A 22590-nucleotide genomic window follows, 5' to 3' on the forward strand; every position below is an offset into this window, starting at 1 on the left:
AAGAATGAAATTATGGCATTTGCTGGTAAATGGATGGAACTGGAGAATATCATGCTAAGTGAAGAAAGCCAACCCCCCCCCCAAAAAAAAAGGTCAAACGTTCTCTCTGATATGCAGATGCTAACTCACAATAAGGGGGCGGGGAGAATAGAAATTCATTGGATTAGACAAAGGGTAATGAAGGGAAGGGAGGAGGATGGGAACAGGAAAGACAGTAGAATGAATTGGACATGACTTTCCTATGTTCACGTATGAATATACGACCAGTGTAACTCCACATCGTGTTCAACCACAGAATGGGAAGTTATGTGCCATGGCTGTATAATAAGTCAAAATACATTCTCCCAAAAAGAACAAAAAAATTTTTTAAAAAAGAGTAACATTTGCTGAGTACTTCCTGGGGGCGGGGGGTGGGGCAGGAACTGTTAAGAGAATGATTCCCACCGGGCACCGTGGTCACACCTATAATCCCAGTGACTTAGGAGGCTGAGGCAGGAGGATCACAAGTTCAAGGTCAGCCTCAGCAACTGAGCAAGACCCTGTCTCAAAATAAGAAATAAAAGGAGCTGAGGACGTGGCTCCAGGGTAGAGAGCCCTCGGGCAGAGGGGCTCTGGGCTAGCCTGGGCTCTGCTTGGACCCGCGGGACACAGCAGAAGAGCGGGGACCGTGAGGATGTCGCAGCCCAGGACCCAGCGCTGCCCTCCTCCAGTAAGAGCTTGGTAAAGCCTGTCTAGACAGCTTGCGGCAGGACCCTGGAGACAGCCAGGTCTGACTCTGAGACCCAGGTTCCTTCTCGTCACTCAGGTCACGGCTGGAGGCCTCGGTGTCCCCTGCCTGCACAGCGCTCTAAGGAGAGCGAAGCTGCTTTCAGGACAAGTTTTACTCCTGATCAGATGTCAGATGCAGGAAGCTCACGCTGAGCCACGACAGGCCTCAGGGGAAGAGGCAGAAGAGGCCTCAACTCCCGAAGCAACGGCCCCCGGGCAGCAAAGCTTCTGTGGGCTCTTGTCAGATGCTGAGTGGCTTGGGTTCAAATCCTGACTCGGTGATTCGGAGTCCAATGATTAAACAGGAAATAGACACTATGCCAAGAAGTGATCAGTACAATGAAAAAAACAAAATCAATGTGGTACAAGGGACAGAGGTGATAGGTGGGTCAGGTGTGATCTCACTCTTCAGCTGATGCTGAATGAATGGAAGGTGCAAGACACACGGATATGTGGAGAAGAGCAGCCTGGGCAAAGGGAAACAGCACATGCAAAGGCCCTGGGGCAGGGACATGCATGGCATGTTTGCAGAAGAGCATGCAGACCTCTGGGACTGCAGAGGAGTAAACAGACAGGGGCCTGGAAGGCCATTTGGTCCCCCAATGAGTCACACCAGACCCTCTGTGGTACCCCCTTTTTAATTATGAGCAGACCTGTGACTTGTTTTCACCAAAGGACACACAGAAGGAATGCTCTGCCGTTCCAGCCTTAAGTCATAAGAGGGCTGGTTGCTCCTACATGGCACCCTTCTGGAGCCCAGGGCTGCCGTGTAAGAAGTTCGGCTACCCTGGGACAGCCGCACGCAGGGCCAGAGGCCCTAAGCTACAAGGAGGAAGACCAGGGTCCCTGGCTTCCGTCCCCAGACCTCAGGGCACCCTCCCTGGACGCTGCCGTGAGGAGACATGCTGAACGCTCCCACCCCAGGGGATGTCACACACAGCAGGGTGAGCCATGCCCGCTGTGCCCCACCTGCGGATGTCCAGAATCCACAGAAATAATACACAGCTTATGCCACTGTGGCCACTGGAGGCAGGGGGACAGAGAAGTGGCCGGGGTGAGATCCAACCGGGCTTTGTAGCCCGTGGTCATGCCCTTCAGGTGTGACTGGCACCCAGGCCACCGAGGTTCAGGGCCGGGGCGGGTCATGTTCTGACCTCACTGCAAGGGCTGCTCTGGAGGCTGCAAGGCTCCGGCCGAGCCAGGCACAGACTGCTGATGGGAAGAGGATCTCAGCACAGTGCCGGGCACGGCAGGCTCCGGATGGGGGAGGCTGGGAGGGCTGGGTGCTGGGGGAGGCTGGGGAGGCTGGGGAGGCAGAGGAGGTCTGGGGGGAAGGCTGGGGGAAGCTGGGCAGGCTGGGGGAGGCCTGGGGCAGGGCTGGGGAGGCTGGGCAGGCTGGGGGAGGCCTGGGGCAGGGCTGGGGGATGCTGGGCAGGCTGGGGGAGGCCTGGGGCAGGGCTGGGGAGGCTGGAGAGGGCTGGGAGAGGTGAGGGAGGGCTGAGGGAGGCTGGGGGAGGCTGGGGAGGCTGGGGAGGCTGGGGGAGCAGTCCAGCCCCGCTCAGCTGTCGGGATCTGGGGTCACTTTCTCTGATGGACCGTTCAGACACAACAGAACAACTGTCCGGCCTCAGTGACACACAGACACGCGCCTGGGGCTCTGCCCCCCACCAGGAGCCTTGGCACCCTCTCACTCCCAGACCCCAGTACTCCCTGGGGACGTGGCTCGTGGCTCGGTGAGGGAGGGTGGCTCATGAAGGCCACTTCCAGGCTGACACAGGCTGAGGCCCCCCCCTGCCCGGGAGGCAACAAAGAGCCATTATCCACCCTGAACAAAGGCCTCTGGACACAGACCAGCACGGATCTCCTGAATATTCAGCACCCGAGGGGTCAGCACCCAGGCCTGCCGCCCACTGGCCAGGCCACCCCAGAAGAGGCAACCGCCGTCCCAGAGTCACATTTGAAAGGTTTTTAGATGCATTACAGCTACGCGTGACAGGGGTTGGGGCTGACACAGTCATGTGGGCTCCCCCAGCCCCCAGGGCCTCCTCTGCTAGAGTCAAATTTGCTCCCCTGGGAACAAGGGAGGCACCATGAGGAGCCCCATCAGCATGATGGGAGGTGCAAACAAACAACGTGACGAGACTGGCTAAGCTCTACCGAGTGCCAACTGTGTACCCAGCTATTCACAGTACTTGCTGTGCGTCACCACTTAGCAATCCAAACTGCCCTTGGAACGGAATGGCCCTATTTTACAGATGAAGAAACTGAGGTTTGGGGAGGTCACGTGGCCTGCCCGCACACACAGCTGCTAAGGGTCAGGGACCAGGGACCTATTCCAGCTAATCAGCCGGCAAAGCCGGACCCTGGCAGGAAGCCATTCGAGGGGTCCCGGATGGGGAGTGTTTCCCTAAGTGCTGTTACTGACTGGCCCTCCGTGACCCCACCCCGACCCCGACCCGGAAGCACACACACATTCTTTCCACCTTGCATAATCAAAGTACCCCAGGTGGGAAATTCTGCTTTCAAATGGCCGGCTGGGAACAGGAAGGCTTTTTCCAAAACTCTTCTGTCACTCCAGGGAACTTCTCCATCGTTAAACAGAAAAACACCAGCCAGGCCTTTGAATGTGGGCCTCGCTATTGTTATTCCTGGATCCAGGCTCAGGTTTTCCCAGCCCACACGCCCTTGGGAACATGACCTCACCTGATTCCCACGCCCACCTGCAGTGCCGGGTGGTTTGCTGCCCCGGCATTTCAGCAGGGAAAGTGAGACCCAGAGAGGGTGACCGGCCGAGGCTTTGATGTCCAGACAAATCCTGGCTACTGCTTCCTAGGAAGGCGGCTGCTCAACTTTTAAAGCAGGAAGCTCTCACGACAGGTCTCGGGCGAAGGGTGTCCCCGTCGGGGCCACGTGGGTCCTGTGGTGGGTCAGGCTGCCTGTTCATCTGCCCAGGGGGTTGGGGGAGCATATTTCAGGCCTTAGGTGCCACCGTCTAGGAATACCTAGCTCCTCTCGGCCATCGGAGGCAGATTTCAGCCACGAGGAGATTATAGGTGGGAGGATGCCGGGTAACCACGGGAGATGGGGGCTGCGGGACAGGCATGGCTACTGTTCCTGTCATCGGATATTCTTCCAGGTTAGCACTGAGGTCAGAGTAGTGTCTTGTCCCAGAAGGGTGACCACCTGAGGGAGGAGCGAAGAGAGGCAGGCACACCTGGAGAGGCAGGCGCATCTGGAGAGGCAGGCACACCTGGAGAGGCAGGCACACCTGGAGAGGCAGGCGCATCTGGAGAGGCAGGTACACCCGGAGAGGCAGGTACACCCGGAGAGGCAGGCACATCTGGAGAGGCAGGTACACCCGGAGAGGCAGGCACACATGGAGAGGCAGGCACACATGGAGAGGCAGGCGCATCTGGAGAGAACCCACAGGTCCTGACTTTCTTGGCAGCTCCTGTCACGGGACACCAAATCCTGCCAAAGGACATGAACCTTCCCAGGATGTGGGCCAAGCATGATCTAAGCGGCACCAATGCCGCCACCAGCTCCCGCAGCAAGCCTGCCAAGAGCCCGGCCCGACCAAATTTGGGTGCTGAGTTCACTGCAGGGTCTTGCTTCCCACTGACAGGACCACGGGAACTCTGGCAAGAAAGGGCCTTGTGGGTCACTGGGTCCAGGCCGGCGTTAGCTGCTGTGGGAATCGGGAGTCTCCCCTCGTCCTTGGGAGACACATTCCAAGACCCCCGGCCAAGCCTGAAGCCACGGATGCCCCAGAACTCTCTAGATACTATTTCCCTGTAGGTGCACATACAGATTTGGTCCCTCCTGCATCTTTACTGTGGCTCTGACTTTTGTAGTTCGCGGTGTGGCAACGAGACTGACGGGGACGTCTTTTTCCTTCTTCATGATCTCACGACAGAACACTCGTTTCACTGTAGATCTTAGTGACCTCAGCAATTTTTTTTTTTTTTTTTTTTTTTTTCTCATTAAGTCAAGAACTTCCTCTGTTTCACTTAAAGGAAACCTTTGGTGGCTTCTGTCTGGCAGATCCTAATTGCCAGCATCACTCTTCTCAGGCTTTGGGGCCATTATTAAAATAAGGGTCACTTACACCCAAGCACTGAAACATCTCCACAGCTGACCCCATAACCGAGATGGCCACTCTGTTACTAACGGGGAGGTAGCATACGCAGCATGGATACATGTCCTGGGTGGGACATGAAACAGGAAGGGACTACAGGAAGGTACACGCTACTTAGAACTTAGGGACGGTTTATTTCTGGAATTTTCTATGTAATATTTTTGAACCGTGGTTGACCACAGGTAATTAAAAACCATGGCAAATAAAACCTCAGATAACTGGGGACACTGTGGTTCTGCTTGACAACCTGGGCTCAGGGACTCTGGAGAGAAAGCAGCCTCACTCTCTACCTCACTCTTCCATGTCCACGCACCTCCTGAGTGTCCACTCCATGATGGCCATCTACATCACGAGCCCACCCTCTTCCACTGTGCGCTGTCTGGGACCCCCCCCCCCCCATTAGCACAGGGACCCTGTCTCCACACCACCACGCGCAGGGTCTGCACAGGGCCTAGTAAGGCCAATCAGCGCCAGCTGAAGGAGCAAATGAATGCCTTCCGTGCTGAGTCCCTCACCACGCCAACCAAAGTCCACGGAGAGCATCCCAGGAAAGCAGGCTGCCATAAAGGAGGAAAAGATCTAAGAAACGGCCAAAAAATGTATTCCTTTCTACGTGGATTATGCCTTTTTCCAAAACGGAAAAATTTTTTAAAGGAAAACAAACTGAGATGTGGACAATATATGACCTTTTCTTCTTCCAGGTTCTTTACACAAACCAGCCCTATGGGAAACACGTTTTGCTGGTTTTTCCAACATGGTAAAATGTGGTGTGCGTGCGCGCGCACACACACACACACACACACACACACACACACACACACACAACTGGGTCTGACTGATAACAGCAACAGAGATGCTGATTTCAGAACTTCCTAAACACCTTTCCCCTCACTATGGTTCGATATGGCTTTTATTTTGGAAGTTCATTAGAGGGGGGTTCCCAAATAATTTGTGCTTCCATGTACTGAAGGTCTTCACCCAGGAGTTCCTGCAGTGCAGGGATTCAGCTGAAGGTGCTACGACACGTTCATCAAGGGCTAGAAAACCTGAAGGCCAGGGACCCATGACTCCACACCCATTCACTGGGCCGCTGGACCACCAGGAAACATTTACTGAGCAACTACGATGGGTCATGCTCTGCTCCAGGATTGGGACAAAGCCCTGAATATGACACAAAATTGCCCTTTCTTTTTGGCACTTATGTCCTATCACAGGAGACTTATGCAATTAAAACCAGATATTTTAGATGTGGTAAGTGTGTGCACAAAAATTAGGCATGAAAGATGGGCAAAAGCAGGGAAGGGATCCAACTTTGAACAAAGCGACCAAGGACAGCCTCCGGAGAAGCTGTTATCTGAGCAAAGTCTGAAGGCAGGGGGAGACGGCCACACAGCCACCTAGAAGAAGAGAATCCAGAGGCGAGAGAGAGCTAGCGCAAAGGCCCTGAGGTACAGCGGTGCTCAGTCAGCCTGAGGGATCATGCGGCTGGGGAGAGTCGGCAGGGAGGGCAGCAAGAATAGAAAGGTCAGGGGAGGATCAGGTCAGGCCATGGTGGGCCCTAAGCATCACAGGAGGACACTGGCTTAAATTAGGGAAGGTGGGAGCCGTGGGGATTTACGGCAGAGGAATGAGGATCAGATTGAGGTTTAAAAGGATGCCTCTGCCTACCCTTGTCCATTCGGGGTGGCGTGGTTACAGTCCAGCCAGGGCACATTTGCTGGGTTGGGCTGTTCTCCTGCAAGGAAGGGAAAGTTCTAGATCTGTACTGTCCAGTACGGTGACCGCACAGCAATTGAGATATGGCTGGAGTGACTGAGGAAATGAATCTTGAATGGGGCCGACTACACCAGTATGACCGGTGGCTGCTGCACCGGACAGGGTGGGGGGCCTCAACCACGGGGGCCTGGAAGCTGGACTGCAGGGGAGGAGCCAGAAGCCCCGGGAGCACCTCAGGCTGCCAGACTCCAGAGCACCAGGGCTGGGAGAGCCGGCATGAGTCAAACGACTGGCACGGGGTGGGGCCTGGGGCCTGGGCGGGTCCCCTGCTTTATGACCAGATGAGCAAACAGCCCCAGGAGCAGGGACTAACTCGCCATGCAGAGCCACCGCTGGATCTGCACGCAGGTCTCCTGGCTTTTCAGTCAGCCACGCACCACCCAGCAGGATGCTGTGCAGCACTACTGCGATGCTGTCTGAGGAGCGGCAGGGCCACCTTCCCCGTGACACCTGGCAAGGTGCTTCACCGTTCTGCGCCTCCGTTGCCCCTCCTGTGAAACGAGGACCACAGTTCCCCCCAGCTCAGCTGTCTGAGGACTGCGTGCTTAGACAAGAGGCCAGCAAACCTCTTCAACCAGAAGCCAGACAGTCCATAATTACTATTTGTCATCTGGTCTCCGTGCTACTCCTCAGCTCTGCCAGGAAAGCAGACACAGACCATCTGAATGGCGTAGCTGTGTTCTAATAAAACTTTATTTACAAAAGTAGGTGGCAGGCTGGATTTGGCCATGGGCTGTAGTTCTGCAGATCTCTGGCTGAGAACACTGCCTGATGGGTCGTGCTAGACACCTGGAGGCCAGGACTCTGGTTATTTTTGATAGACTTAACACACATGGTGATCTTAAGTTTGCAGTAGGGGATCATCTTGCTATGGATCAAGCTGCTCCTCACACAAAGCATTTTTCCTCTTTGGCCAACACTTCTCCAAAAGAGGGGTTACCAATGTTTCTGGAAGCAACAATAATAAGGAGCCTTACTGAGTGTCTAGTATGCCCCGTGATTTAGCCATAACTTTTACATCTTCTAACCTGTGAGTCCCACAGCCACTTTAGTGTGGAGAGCAGTGACAGGATGGGATGTGTGTGCCTGAGATCAAGGTCAGAGCTGAGAGGACTCTTGCACGGAGCCACCTTCTGCAGGGCATTGCCACAGCAGATGAGCATCCTGTGCCCTTGCACAGGAACATTCCCAGGCACCGGGCATGCCACAGCCATGAGGTCATCAGAGAGCCCCAATCTCAGTCACTGCTTTCCTGTCCTCTGTCACTGCCCTCCACTTTATTACACAGGTCTTTCTGATGTGGTGTCTTCATTTTGCAGATATGGAAAGTTCAGAGAAGAGAAGAACGTTGCCCAAGGCTGAGAGAAGGTCTGACCCATAAAGGCAAAGATGGCGGCACGTCAGGTTCACTCTGTTCCCGGCAAAGAGCACGGGACCCACCACAAAATAGGTGCCCAGCAAACGTGTCCAATGAGTTGGGGACTATCACTGCAGCAGTGTCTTAGTCTGTTTTCCCTCACTATCACTAAACACTGAAGCAGGCTAGCTTTTTTGGTACTGGGGACTGAACCCAGGGGCACTTAACACCGGGCCATGTCCCAGCCCTTTTTATTTTTCAGTCTTGAGATAGGGTCTCACTAAGTTGCTTAGGTCCTCACCCAGTTGCTGAGGCTGGCTTTGAACTCGCAATCCTCCTGCCTCGGCCTCCTGTGTCACTGGGATTACCGGCGTGCGCCACCGTGGCCGGCTGACATCCCAAGGAGGGTCACTCGGTTGGTTCCAGAGGTTCACGTCTGCACTGGCTCAGGACTGGTGGGGGCCCTCCCGCCACATCACATGATGGCAGATGTGAGGTCGCACCGCACCGCCCAACAGGGGCAGAGAGGAGGGTCCCAGAACCCCTAGGACAGCACGTCTGCAAATGACCCGAGCCCCCCCCCCCCGCCCCAGGCTCCACCCCGCAAGGCACCACCTCACCTCTCAGTACCACCGCCCTGGGGACAATCCATACCCCAACCACTGCCCGCGGCTTGTCAAGTGGAGGGACTTCTCAGAGCCTCAGTTTCCACAGGAGTGAAATGGGCAGCTAATCCCGACTTCATTGAGTTGCCATGAGCAACCAAAGGAAGTCACCCCACAGAAAGTCCAGACCGGCTACAGGACCCTCACCAACTCCTCCTGCTTGCCTGACCTGGTCCCACCTGCCGCTCCTCTCAGCTCCAGCCTGGGTCTCCCCAAGTTCAGCAAACGTCACCCTACCTCCAGCCCTTGGCTCATTAGACCCCGTCCCTGAACGCTCCGACTGGCTCTGTGACCTCCTTCAGGCCGCAGCTTAGAGGTCACCTCCCGAGCCTCCCCAGTGCAAGCAGGCCCAGCCTCCCTCTCTCCTGTGCTACTACTGCCGAGCAGTGGGGGCCAGCTCAGGGCGGGTCCCCTCCCTTCCTCCTCCTCTGGGGGTGGGGGTGGCGGTCTGGGTGGTCCCACACCCAAACAATGCCCCTGGAAAAAGCAACCAGATTGCGACAAAGGGCAGGACCCTGAAAAGTTATTTCCCTCTTTTATCTCTCTAAATTCTCCACTTCCTGAAAAAACAAACAAAAAAAGCCACCCAGGGCTTTGGGGCCTCATCTGGGCCTGAGTTGCTGGGCAGAGCTCAGTCTCCTCCAGAGAGAGGGGAAAAAATAGCCCAAGTCAGAGGGGTGGGTCCCCAGACAACCTACCCCGCCCGTGTCTGGAACCTTCTACCCTCCTGGTCACCTTGAAGGGTGATGGGCCGCTGGGTCGAATGGGCTCAGCAGATGAGGCGGGAGAGAGACCACAGGTCACTGGGCATTTGTCCTCAAAGGCAATGCAGCTTGTTGGACTGAAGGAGCAGAGAACCCTCCCCGACCCTTCCCCTCCCCTCCCCTCCCCCTCCCCTCCCCTCCCCTCCCCCTCTCCTCCCCTCCCCCTCTCCTCCCCTCCCCTCCCCGACCCTTCCCCTCCCCTCTTCACGCTGCCACCAAGCTCTCCTCCACCATCCCCTTCTACCTTGCTTCTGCTCTGGAGCCGGCCAACCAGCGGCTCAAACTTCTGAAACTGAGAGAAAACACAACTTTCCTCCTCTAAGTTGTTTATGCCAAGTGTTTTGGTCACAGTGAGGCAAAGCTGACCAACACTATTCATTGATACGTCCGTTTTTCTCACTGTTATTCAATATTGCAAATCTTTAACGTAAATTACTCGCCTACTGGGGAAATGCTTTTTTTTTTTTTTTTTTTTTTTTGGTGGTGCTGGGGATTGAACCCTGGGCTTTGGGCCTACAAAGCTATCTCCCCAGCCCTGCACCTATCTTAATACATTTATTTTGTTCTTTTTGGTACCAGGGATTAAATCCAGCAGGGCTTAACCATAGCCCCATCCCCGGCCCATTGTTTGGTTTTTGTTTTTTATTTTGAAACAAGGTCTTGTTGAGTTGCTCAGGGCCTCTTTAAGTTACTGAGACTGGTTTTGAACTTGCCATCCTCCTGCCTCGGCCTCCCAAGCCACTGGGATTTCAGGCGCCCAGCTCGATACATTTCTTAAATTTAAAAACTTGACACTCAGCTTGATAAACATCCTTAATATGCTAAAAATAGAAGGGAACTTTCTCAGGCTAAAGAAGTCAATGCAGCATCATCCATCACCACCCATGTCCTACACTAATGCAGAATGTTAAAAGGAGGAGAGATGGGTAAGAGAGGAGGGGTTTATGGGAAGTGTTGTACTTTTACTCATTTTCCTGAGAAGCTGAAGTGCTCAAAAATAAAAAATAAATTTAAAAATACAGGTAAATAAAACACATTTAGATGGGCGTGGTGGCCCACGCCAATAACCCCAGCAGCTCAGGAGGCTGAGGCAAGAGTATTACAAGTTGGAGTCCAGCCTCAGCAACTTAGTGAGGCCCTAAGCAACTTAGGGAGACCCTATCTCTAAATAAAACATAAAAAGAGCTGAGGATGTGGCTTAGTGGTTAAGTGCCCCTGGGTTCAATGCCCAGGACAGGGGTGGGAGGTTGGGGATGGGGGGAACAGCTCAAGAGAAGCAACAAAAAGATACAGCTCAAGAGATGCTTTGACGGGCTACAGGTTGGAGGCTGTATGGGCACGGAGAAGGGACACAGAGACACAGGGACACAGTCCAACCTAGGGAAGCGAGGTAGTCAGGGAGGGCTTCCAGGAGGAAGATGCGTACTCAAAGAAGAGGAGTATGTGTGCCTTACAAGGAAAAAGGTCACCTTCCCCATGGTGGAGGGAGGAGGGGATTAGCAGCCTCAAAAAGCAAAACAGAGACCATCAGGTGGGCACGAGGTCAGAGGGGGAGCCAAGACAGGCCCAGTCATGAAGGGCACTGGTCTGACTCTGGTTCAGTGCAGGCCCACGCCACCCTGGCACTGGGCTGGGCATGGCATGAGGGGTGAGCCAGTCCCCAGGCCTGCCCTGCTGCCGCTCAGCACAGGAGGGGAGGCGCAGACACTGACGACAGCTAACACCCTCTAGGACTGGGCCAGGACCCAGCATGACCCCCAGGGAGCCCCTCCTGACATCCTGACGCTGGGCAACGTGCGCACACCCAGACCACTGATGTCAGTGCTTCCCAAGTCCACCGGCTCCTTACTGCGGCCCCCTGAAGCAGTACAGGCGCGATTTCCACTTAATCCACAAGGAAACCCAGGCACCAACCGCTGAACTGCCTTGCCCAAAACAGGGAAGTGAGGCTGTGCCCGGGCCAGCCTCCAGATTCACGGCTCCCGGTGAGAGCGGCCCACCTGGCTGTGAGTGTGTTCCGCTCATTCATTCAGAGCACGGGGGCATCTCCCAGTGCCAGACACCATCCTAGGCGCTAGGGAACAAGACGAAGCCCTGGCTTTGGGACACCCACATTCTGGAAGGAGAGACCTTCCCAAACGAGGAAACAATCAAACTCGATGGCGCCCAGTGGCAGTAAGGGCTTGGACGGAACAGAAGGAAACTGGTCAGTGAAAGAAAGATGGCCACAGGCCTTCAGACAAGGCAACCCCAGAAGTCTGCCTCTCTGAGGTGTCACTGGAAGAGAGGCCGGGCAATGGGAGGAAGTGGGAGGAAGAGGCTGCACTGTGAAGATAAGAGGGAAGAGTGGTTCAAAGATAACAGCAGACGCAAAGGCCCTGAGGCAGCAATGACTTGGCAGGTGGCAGGAATGAGAGGCAGCCAGTGTCACTGGGACAGGACCTGGAACCTCAGCTCTTCCTCTTCCCCTGTTCTCTCTCCTTTCGCCTCCATGGCCCCCAGGGGCAGCGATTTTGCACCACTCTGTGCTTCTGTCACTACGCACCGCCTCACCACCCGCCCAGAACAATAGCACCAACTACTGATCCCGGATGAACTTCTAAAACTGGGAGTCAAAATAACTTTTGCTCTAAAAAGTTGGTCCACTCAGATATTTGCTGAACACCCCACCCAACTGTCCTCCCCTGATGTCCACACAAACAGTCCCTGTTTACAAAGTGCCACAGAATTAAAACAGGTCTCTTCTGAGCCTCCCACCCACGCTGATGGAAACTAGGTCAAAAAAATCATCTGTCACTCAGGAGGCAGAGGCAGGAGGATGGCCAAGTTCAAGGCCAGTCGGGGTAACTTAGCAGGATCTTATGTCAAAATAACAATACAACACAAAGGGCCCGGGGTGCAGCTCTGTTTAGCATGTGTGGGCCCTTGGGTCCAATCCTCGGCACTGCCAAGAAAGGAAGGAAGAAAAGAAGAAAGAAAGGAGGCAGAGAGAAAGCATCTGTCCAAGGAGCAGGGCGGAACGTTATTATGATGCTTAGAAAATATCACTTAGAGTCCCCTTAATCACTCAGCAAAGATCCCAGAGAGATGACCCTCTGCACAGGAAACCCAAGTTGGCATCTTCAACGTAATGCATGGAAGAGGAAGATAAATAGAAACCCATAGAAAAAAACGTGAACGGCTGTACTTTGGCTGCAGTGCTGGGGAATCGCACCCAGGGCCCGGGTATGCGGCACCAAAGTTCTGCCACTGACCCCAGTTCCCGGCTATTCTTAAAAGGCTGAGGTTGAGCTGAAGCCTGCTGTATTAACACTGAACTAGAAAATAATTAGCCTTGAACCCCGCTGGATTTTTCTCCTCTGATTCCTGAGCCCTTTCCCAGGCTTTAGGTCTCTTCTAGATTTTTCTTCTAGAAGTTGAGAACAATCCTAGGTTTGTTACATCTCTACCCTCAAATCGTAACACAGAAAACACTGCAGATACAATTCACAGCAGAGGAAATTTGTCTTGCTTTGGACAAAAGATACAAATGTTACCAAGAGATGTGCCCGGGTGCTAGCAACTTTCCTATCTTGACTGGGTGTGGTTTTACATATTTATGTAAAAATTCAAGGAGCTGTATTTTTGCTGGATGATTTACCCAATTAAAAAAAGTGTGTGTGTGGGGGGGGGGGGGGGAGATCATCATGCTTGGCTGGCTATCATTAGTTGTGCCTTTCTTTGTCCCAAGACTGTGCGAGGCACTCCACGTTTCTCAGCTAATTCCATCACCATCCTATTCCCAATTAACTGTCGAAGAATCTGAGGCTCAGAGAAAGCAAGTCACTTACCCAAACTCACACAGCAATAAAGAGCCCAGGCAGAATTCAGTTTCAAGTGGTCTAATGGCAAAGTCTGAAATGTGGGGGAGGCAGGCACCTCGGGGGAGCTATCAGAACGGCGGGCCAGGCGGGGCGCACACTTCTTTTTATTTAACAGGTAAGGTTCTTACTCGGAGGTTGGCCCAGGACCAGGGTCTGGACTGCCGCCCCTGAGCTCCTGTGCAGGCTCCCTCGGAGGTGGCAGAGGACGGGTCGGCGGAGCGAGGGCAGGGCCAAGAGGATCCCTCTCCCCGCCTGCTTTCCCCCAGAGCAGGGCGCGGGGACCTGCGGGGGGCGCTGGCCCGCGCGGAGCCCCAGCACCTGCTGCCGCCGCGCGCCCCGGCCGCCAGCAGCGCCGCCCGCCGCCTACCTGGGTGGACCCCGGGCTGCCTGCCGGGCCTGCCGGACTGGAGCGCACTGACGCTGGACTCGCTCATGGCTGCGCGCTCCGCAGAGGCCGCCGGGCACCCGCCGCCGCCGCCGCCGCCGGGATTCCAGGTTCCGGCGTGACGTCACAGAGGCCGGGGCGGGGCGTGGGGCGCGGGGCGCGGGACCCCCGGGGACACGCAGACGGGCGTGCGGCGGAGCTGCGGAGGGCTCTATCCCGCGGCGATCAGACCCCGGGACTTCGAGTTAAAAAAAAAAAAAAAAAAAATCGAGTAACTCAGACACCCGACACGTGCATCCAGCAAGTCATTTGGGTACAAAAAGCACAAACGCGCACAAGTTTGCAAATGCCCAAGAAATCCATCCAGAGGGTCCGGGAAACTGGCTCCAGCGATTGCCTGGAGGGAGGGAGCGCCTGGCGGAGGGAGGAGTCTTCACCGCAGGCAGTGTTTTTGTGTTCTAGGTTTTGCACCCTACTCACCTTTCATCTGTGCTGCTGTGCACCTGCCTATCCGTGTGCAATCGAAAACATTAAAAAATGAGCCATCCCAAGGACGGGGAAGGAGGTTGAGGCAGGAGGAACGGAAATTCGAGGTCAGCCTCAACAACTTAGCGAAGCTTTTAGCAGCATAGGGAGACCTTGTCTCAAAATAAAACAGGGCTAGGGACGCAACTCAGTGGCAAAACCCCTGCGTTCAATCCCCAGTACCAAAAAGAGAGAGAGAGAGAGAGAGAGAGAGAGAGAGAGAGAGAGAGAGAGAGAGAGAGAGAGAGAGAGAGAGAGAGAGAGAGAGAGCGCCAGCTGCCTGAAGCTGAGGAGGACGGATCTCTGGAACCCAGGAGTTCAAGGCCAGCCTGGGCAACACAGGGAGACTCCACAAAAATAAATAGATAAGTATAATTGCCTACTATAAATAAGCGATTAAATAAATAAATCGCGAGGGCAATGTGGGTAAAGGATCTCCCGTGCAGAATTCCAGATCGTTGACGTAGACACTTGGAGGAGGTGGCGCTGACCTGTCCACTCCTTCGGTGGAGCTGCGCGGAGCCCCCCTTCAGAGTGCGATGTGAGACGGGAGGGGCCGCGGTTCACAACACGTCATGCCTGACGAACTGTCTGGAACAGGTGATCAAGGCGAACGTCATCGGGGATGAGTCACGTGGAGGAAACGATGGGAAGGGCACTTTACCTCTATCCGCCCCCCCCCCCATGCCACCCCGCCCAAAGAACCCCACAATCCCAGTCTAATAAAAGCAAAGTCAGCTGGCTGGAGTCCTGGTGCCACACCCCAGCTACTCGGGAGGCTGAGGCACGAGAACCGCAAATCTGCCACCAACCTCAACTCAGACTGTCTCAGTGAAGTGGGCAGAGGGACTGGGGACATACTTACCTAAAAGCAGACAACCCAGCCTAGGTCGTCTAAATACCTACACTTTCTCTTCAAAAGTGTCAGTCATTTTCTAAAAAAAGAAAACGGTGGTGCACAATATAATCCCAACGGCTCAGGAGGCTGAGGCAGGAGGACTGGGAGCTGGAGATCAACCTCAGTAAATTGCAAGTTCAAAGCCAGTCCCAGCAATTTAGGGAGGTCCTTAAGCAAGTTAGTGAGACCCTGTCTGAAAATAAAAAATAAAAAGGCCTGGGTATGTGGCTCAGTGGTTACACACCCTTGTGTTCAAACCCCAGCACCATAAAATAAATAAGAAAGTCTGAGAGACTGTGACCACCAAGAGAAGTCTAAAGAGCTATGACAATATCACATCCTGATAGGATCCTGGGAAGAAGTTACAATACCATTAAGTAAAATCTATGGAAATCTGAGTATGGGCTTCAGTTAATAGTCATTTATCAATATTGATTCATTAATTGTGAGAAATGTACCATGTTGATGTAAGATGTTAATCGTAGGACAGATAGAGTGGAAGCATAGGAAAACTCTGTACTGCTCTCAGAATTTTTCTGTAAATCTGAAACTATTCTAAAATAGTTTTTTTAAAGTACTTCTCTGGCTCAGAATAGTAGCTATTTTTATTGGGGTAAAGGGCAAGGTCACTGACAGGAAGCCAGTTTCCAGTTCTTTCTGAGGTGATCCGGGCCGTGCGTCTCACGTCTTTCCTCCTGTTTCTCACTTGTAAAACATGGGTATTACCCGGGTTCAGTGGTGCGTGCCTATAATCCCAATGACCTGGGAGGCTAAGGCAGGAGGATCACAAGTTCAAGGCCAGCCTCTGCAATCTAGTGAAAGCCTGTCTCAAACTAAAAAATACAAAGGATCAGGGATGTGGCTCAGGGGCAGAGTACTCCTTGGTTCAATCTCAAGTACTGGAAAAAATAAAAAGAAAAAGAAAAGTGGATAATAAACTGGAACTGAAGTCCCAGGGCTGTGGAGAGAGAAACTCACTTAAGTGCTTGGCTGCGTCTCCAGGAAGATGAACTAAGGACAGGGCTAACTTCAGGCCTGACACACCGTAACCAGGCAATAAAAGGAAAGCTATGGAAGTACTAAAAGGAACGGTGGGTTTTTTGTTTTTTTTTTTTTTTTTAATTACCAGATAGGAAAAGGTTTACCAAACCCAGAAACCCAAACACCATGATAAACTCAACTACACAAAATGTTAAATGCAGCTGCAGGTGAAGCACACGCCCATAATCCCTGCTACTCAGGAACCTCAGGCTGACTGTTCAAGACCAGCCTGGGCAACTTAGTGGAGACCCTGCCTCAAAATAAAAGAGGGGCTGGGGATGCGGCTCAGATGTAGGAGCACCCCTGGGTTCCATCCCCAGTACCAAAACAAACAAACAAACAAAAATTTAAATTCTGCAACACAGATGATGTTTGCACAAGGATATTTTCCGCAATGTTGTTTGTGACAGCAAATGATGGAGCAACCGGCATTGCCACCACCAGGAGATTGGTCACGTAGACTTTGACATATCCATTTCTCATGGGAGAAGAGACCCAGGAGAGGGTCCCGAGGAATTCCCAGGGAGAGGGGGGAACCCGACTCAGGACCAGCGGGGGTCCTTGACATACGGAATTGGAAAGAATGTCAGTGTCAGGGAGGCACCGACCAAGATTTATTTAGGAAAGCAGGGAACACAGGTCCAAGGGCGGACGCAGGCCATCTAGAGAGTGAGAGGCACATTTTGGGGAGTTCCTGGCTCATCTTTTAAGGGAAATTTGCTGAAGGGTGTGTATGGGAAGGTTCTCAGAGATGACATCAATCTCATTATCTCAAGAGAGTTTATGGTGGTCTAGTCATTCTCAGGCTGAGGTGGTCATCGTTATCTGATAGTAGATAATACTAAAAAGTTCCCTAAATTACAAGTTTCTTAAAATGTCATATTTCTCCTTACTTAATATACTTGTGTGTGTGGGGGCATTTATCACTGCACAAAGTAATTATTGTAAGTGAGTGAATTTACATTTAACTTTAAGATTTACAGATTTTTAAGGAGTTTGATTGTAACAGGCATGGAAGAGAGGCTAGTTTGAGGAGTGACAGGCTTGGAAAAATATGTAGAAACTCAGATTTAAATGATTTTTTCTTAATGTGGTACATATACACAATGGAATATTACTCAGCCTTAAAGAAGAATGAAATTGTGGCATTTGCAGGTAAATGCATGGAACTGGAGAATATCATGCTAAGTGAAATAAGCCAATCCCAGAAAATCAAATGTTTTCTCTGATAAGCGGACTCTGATCCACAGTGGTGGGTGGGTAGGGAAGAATGAAGGAATCTTGGATTATGCAGAGGGGAGTAAAGGGAGGTGAGGGGTGGGGCTATGAGGATGGAAAGGATGGTAGATTGAGATAGACATTAAAAAAAAAAAAAAAAAAAGAATCAGGTCCTTATGTGACCCCTAGATCAAACCTCACTTGGAACCAAATCCAGTGATAAAAGCATTCCACTGTTTTCTTCCCTCAAAAACTAATTTGTATTATATTTTCTACTTATTACATCAAAAGCATCCTGAGATGATAATCTGAAACACATTTCCTGGAAATTTTTTCTCCATTAATTTATTTAATAAATATTTATTGAATGCTTAGCATGTGCAGTATTGTATTGGAAATAAAATGATGGTCCAAAGTGAAAAAAAAAAAGATTTTTTTTTTGTTGTTGTTGTTGTTCTTTTAAATCTCCTTTCTACTTGTGGCAGGGGGTTGCCAGGGATTGAACTCAGGGGTACTCTATCACTGAGCTACTTTGTCCTTTTTGTTTTTTATTTTGAGACAAGTTCTCATTAAATTGCCCAAGTTGGCCTCAATTTTGCAATCCTCCTGCCTCAGCCTTCGGAGTGGTTGGGATTGCAGGCATGGGTCATTGCATCCAGCTCTGCCTTTTTTTTTTTTTTTTTTTTTTTTTTTTTGTGCGGTGCTGAGGATTGAACCCAGGACCTCGTGGTTGCAAGGCAAGCACTCTACCAACTGAGCTAAATCCCCAGCCTCTACCTATTTTCTATCCCTTCTGTCCCACCTCACATCCAGCTACTCTATAGCTCCACATGGAGACATATAGAAAATTCTATGTATAAAAGGCATATCATTAAGTGAAAAAAGCAAGATGCAGAAATGTGTCAGGTAAGTTACCATGTGGCTAAAGGAAGAACGAGAATACCTGTACACCTTATTATCTCAGGATAAAAGTGGGGGAGATTTTGACTGATTCCCCCTTTTTTTGTGTGCTTCACGGACGTATTATCTATGCACGCTCAATTTCTTTTTAAGTCCCTTTAAAGTCTGCAGCAGAGAGGAAGTGACAAGAAGTGTCTGCTTGTATTGCGAGACAGTCCTTCCCTTTTCCCTTCGTCACCAGAGGGCTCCTGCCAGCCTCCGGACCCAGCCTTCAGACCTGGAAGGGGAGGCTGGAACCCAGTTCCTCCACGTGGAAGACGGGACCAGATGGAGGAACTAGGACCCTCCAAAAGAGACCAGGGCTCTGTGCGCTCGCCCTCGCTCCACCGCGCCCCCTACTGGCCTCTCCCCGCACCCGCGTGGGTCTGCATCCCGAGAAGGCAGAGCGCAGGTTCTTCCAGGGACAGAGGTTTGACTGAGCCCGGCCCCTGAAGGAGGCTCCTCCCTCTCTAGAGAGGCATAGCCTTTTAAGACACAGCCATCAAATTGTCCTGCTTGAAGGAAGAAGACCACAGGCAGGAGGAACTCAGACGGCAGGATGGGGAGTCCTCGGTTCTATTCCAAGCTTATCCGAAGGAGGGACGCAGCGCCCCTGCCCGCTCCCTCGCTCCGAGCGCCTTCTTTTTCCGAGGCCCGGTCTGCGCCCCACACTGGAGCCCAGGCTTGCCAAGGGCTCCCTTGTCTAACCAGGGAAATAACAACTGCCCCTCTGGGCAACTTCCTTGAGCCAAGCCCTTGTCGTGCATTAGGTCATTTAACCTTCCTCGCCCCTAAGAGGTCAGCAGGTGCCCTCCATCGCCAGTTATCGGGAGAAGATCCGTGGCTCAAAGGGACCAAGTGGACTGACTGCTCTCACCGCCCGGCAGCTCACCCAACCCAGCACCATCGCCTCTGCCCAGGCAGCGCCTGCCGCTGGGCTCTCCCCCTCAGCCAGCTGCCCGAGCCGCTCCCCAGGGAAGGAGGGCTGATCTCTCTATTGTCCTGCTTGACCCTCCTCTCCGCCAGTGGCTTCCTCCTGCCACTCAGAATACATGTTCTCCCTCCTTAGCATGCACGCACCCAAGGTGGGTGGGCAGGACCATCCAAAGCCATCGCCTGCGCCTCTGAGCTCGCGGGCCTGCTTTCCAGGGGGGCATCCACCAGGTCCACCGTGAGAAGAGCGTGCGTTCCTTAGTCTCAGGTCGTTTCAGACAAGCAAAGTCGCTCGGTGTCTGAGCCCTGGTCTCCACATCCTCATTTGGGTCCACTTCTGTAGCTCTAGCATTTACGATGCTCCTTCTAGAAGCCACTCCCTACTCCATCACCCACGACCCCCAAATCTGGCCCCTGGGCATTTGAAAAAGCTGACAGAAGCATGGGGTTACTTCTGATTTCTCTCCCTCCTCCCAGCAGGTCATGAGAGGGGCTACCCGCTCCCACCCCGTGCCTGCCTGCTTTCCTTCCTTCTTTCTTTCCTTCCTTCCTTCCTTCCTTCCTTCCTTCCTTCCTTCCTTCCTTCCTTCCTTCCTTCCTTCCTTCCTTCTCTCTCTCTCTCTCTCTCTCTCTCTCTCTCTCTCTCTCTCTCTCTCTCTCTCTCTCTCTCTCTTTCTTTCTTTTTTGGTGCTAGGGATGGAACCCGAGGCCTTGAGCATGCTAGGCAAGTGTGCCACCACTGAGCCACACCCCAGCCTGATGGGCCCTCCCTATACCCAGAGGAAAGGAACATCCTCACTTCAGGACACAGGAACACAGAGAAGAATCGTTGCTAAGTCCCCCCGTTTATTGCCATTACGTCACCCCCCTCCAGTCCAATCACACGTCCCTATGACTGTCCACTTCTTCGCCAAACCTCTGCATGAAAATGAGATAGGTTTTTGGGGTCTTCATCTCTTTCTGAAGGTTCCCATGTCACGTCAAGCGCATAGCAGATAAATCTGTGAGCTCTTCTCACGCCAAGCAGTCTTTTGCTCTAGGGACGCAAGAAACCTAAGCCGGGAAAGAAAGCTATCTCCTCCCTCCCCCTCACTATTCTCCTACTGGAAAGCATCCCTCCCTCCTTTGCCCATGGTCCGTGTCTTGTTTGATTTTCTGTCTTATTTGTGCAGGCAGCTTTCTCCCAGGTGCGGGGATCACACTGGCTCCTTTGGGATCCGTGTGACTCATTCCGTCGCTCACTGTCATCCTTGCAGGCTACCTTCAACCTGCCCACTTCCACTGCCTGGCCCTCCCTCACCCCCTGACCCTGCGCCTGTGTTTCTTTTCCTCTTGGCACTTAACCCCCTCCTCCCTGGCTTCCAGCACAGAGAAAGTGCCAGACGTGTATTGCAGTTGGCCATAAAGAAATTCCTTGAAAGTCCACACGTCCCCATGTCAGAAAGGGTCTGGCCCGTTCCTGGGAGGAAGGAATGCCACAAAGAGGCGGCGAGAATCTAGACAAGCAGGCCTTGCTGCTGTCGGTTTGTCTGCGCTGACCACCACTCTGCCCCTCCCTCCCTCCCTCCATCCTTCCTTCCCTGTGACTATCTTCCCTAGTCGCCACCACTGAGCCACCCCGGCACCAGCACCCCTTTGTCTAATCACGTTTCTGCACAGCTGTTGGTCTAAATATAAAAAGGGACAACTTGGAATAAATAAATCTGTTATGCCTTTCTCTTGCCAACCCACTATTTGCTATGGGGAGTCGGCCATGAGCCCTATGATGGACAGGTGGGAGTCCCTCTTCCCGCCCCTACGGGCTCTGGCCTCCACATGCTTCCACACGGGTGTGTCCCTTCCCAGGGGCCTCAGAGACACCACTGGCTCATCCGGAGAACACCTCCTTCCTGCCCGGAACTTCCTGCTTCCCCACAGCAAGGCCAGCCCTGGACAGCTCCCTGTTGTCCAAGTCAGACCATCCCTCCCCTCCCCATCCCCAGTCCTGGGGGAACCCCATTTTAATCCCCTTTTCTGTCAAAATCAGAATCCTAACAAAGGCCAAGTTTCCCCTGGGATCTGCTCACTGCTCAAGAGCCTGCTGTTCAGGGCTCAAAGGCCCAGTGGCCCTTTCTGGGGGGTGATTGGGGGAAGGGCTCCACCTCTCAGCCACTTTTGCAGACACCCAAAATAAGTGGGGACACTGAGCAGCTGCTGCATTAAGTTTTTAATTGTAATCCCTGACGCATATGCACACGGTGTAAGGACTTTCTTGGAAGGACTGCTTCATTCTGATGTGTCATTATCCTTACTTTTTCACATTCATGTCCTATTTGCAGAGAGAGGGGTCAGGAGCCAGATGGCCTGGTTTAATAACTGGCTCTGCTGCTTACTAGCTGTGTGACCTGGGGCAAATCTCTAAACCTCTCTGGATTTCTGATTCCTCCTCTATCAAATGATTAGCATATCTCCCTCTCCCTCCCTGCCCGCTCTGACCTGGAGATGACACCCAGAGCTTTGTGCATGCTAGGCAAGCACTCTTCACTGAGTTACAGCCCAGTCCTTTGTTAACTTTTATTCTGAAGCAAGGTCTCACTAAGTTGCAGAGGCTGGCCTCCAATTTGCAATCCTCCTGCCTCAGCCTCTGGAGTAGCTGGGAGTACTGGTGGGCACTACAACATTTGGCACAAGGTCATCTTTGAAAAAGAACTTAGGACTTCACTATGGGCCCATAGGAAGTGATATGTAAATGTTTGATAAATGCATACTTTTTTTCTTATATGTTTGTATTAGTAAATGGCTGGTTTTTCCATTTTTTAAAATTTTTTAGTTGTAGATGGACACTATGCCTTTATTTTGTTTATTTTTATGTGGTGCTGAGGATCGAAACCAGTGCCACTCGCATGTTAGGTGAGCACTCTACCACTGAGCTATACCCCCAACCCCTGATATTTCTTTCTTTTTTGATATCAGGGATTGAACCCTGGGGCACTTAACCACTGCGCCATATTCCCCAGCCCTTCTTATTTTTAATTTAGAGACAGGGTCTCCTTGAGTTATGTAGGGCCTCACTATGTTGCTGAGGCTGGCCTCAAACTTGGCAATCCTCCTTCCTCAGCCTCCTGAACCACTGGGATTCCAGGAGTGCACCACCGTGCCCAGCTTCTTTCTTTCTTTCAGCTAATTTTACCCAGTGACCTTGAGTTAGTTCCCAAATATTGTTTGGGAAATGTTATTGCCTTGCATATTTCATAATGCATTCACCAGATAGCACATGATGTGAGACTGTTCCACCGCTTGTGAGGTTAAGTATGATCACCTTGTTGAGGTACTAATTTGAT

The 22590-nt window shown here is 52.5% G+C and overlaps 1 protein-coding gene across 3 annotated transcripts in view; it reads right to left on the bottom strand.

The window, feature by feature from the left end:
* The window catches only part of TMC7 (transmembrane channel like 7), a 48109-nt gene extending 34263 nt beyond the window's left edge, over positions 1 to 13846 (bottom strand). Inside the window, exon 1 of one of the 3 annotated variants that reach the window (XM_079120854.1) lies at positions 13699 to 13846. In XM_079120854.1, the coding sequence (XP_078976980.1) occupies positions 13699 to 13765 (67 nt within the window). In that variant the 5' untranslated portion in view covers positions 13766 to 13846. The remainder of the gene's footprint in view (positions 1 to 13698) is intronic. The other 2 variants (XM_079120853.1, XM_079120855.1) reach the window with 2 other exon arrangements.
* Positions 13847 to 22590: the final 8744 nt, after the last annotated feature.

The sequence above is a fragment of the Sciurus vulgaris genome (genome assembly GCF_902686455.1).
Source record: "Sciurus vulgaris genome assembly, chromosome: 18".
Classification (NCBI taxonomy): Eukaryota; Metazoa; Chordata; class Mammalia; order Rodentia; family Sciuridae; genus Sciurus; species Sciurus vulgaris.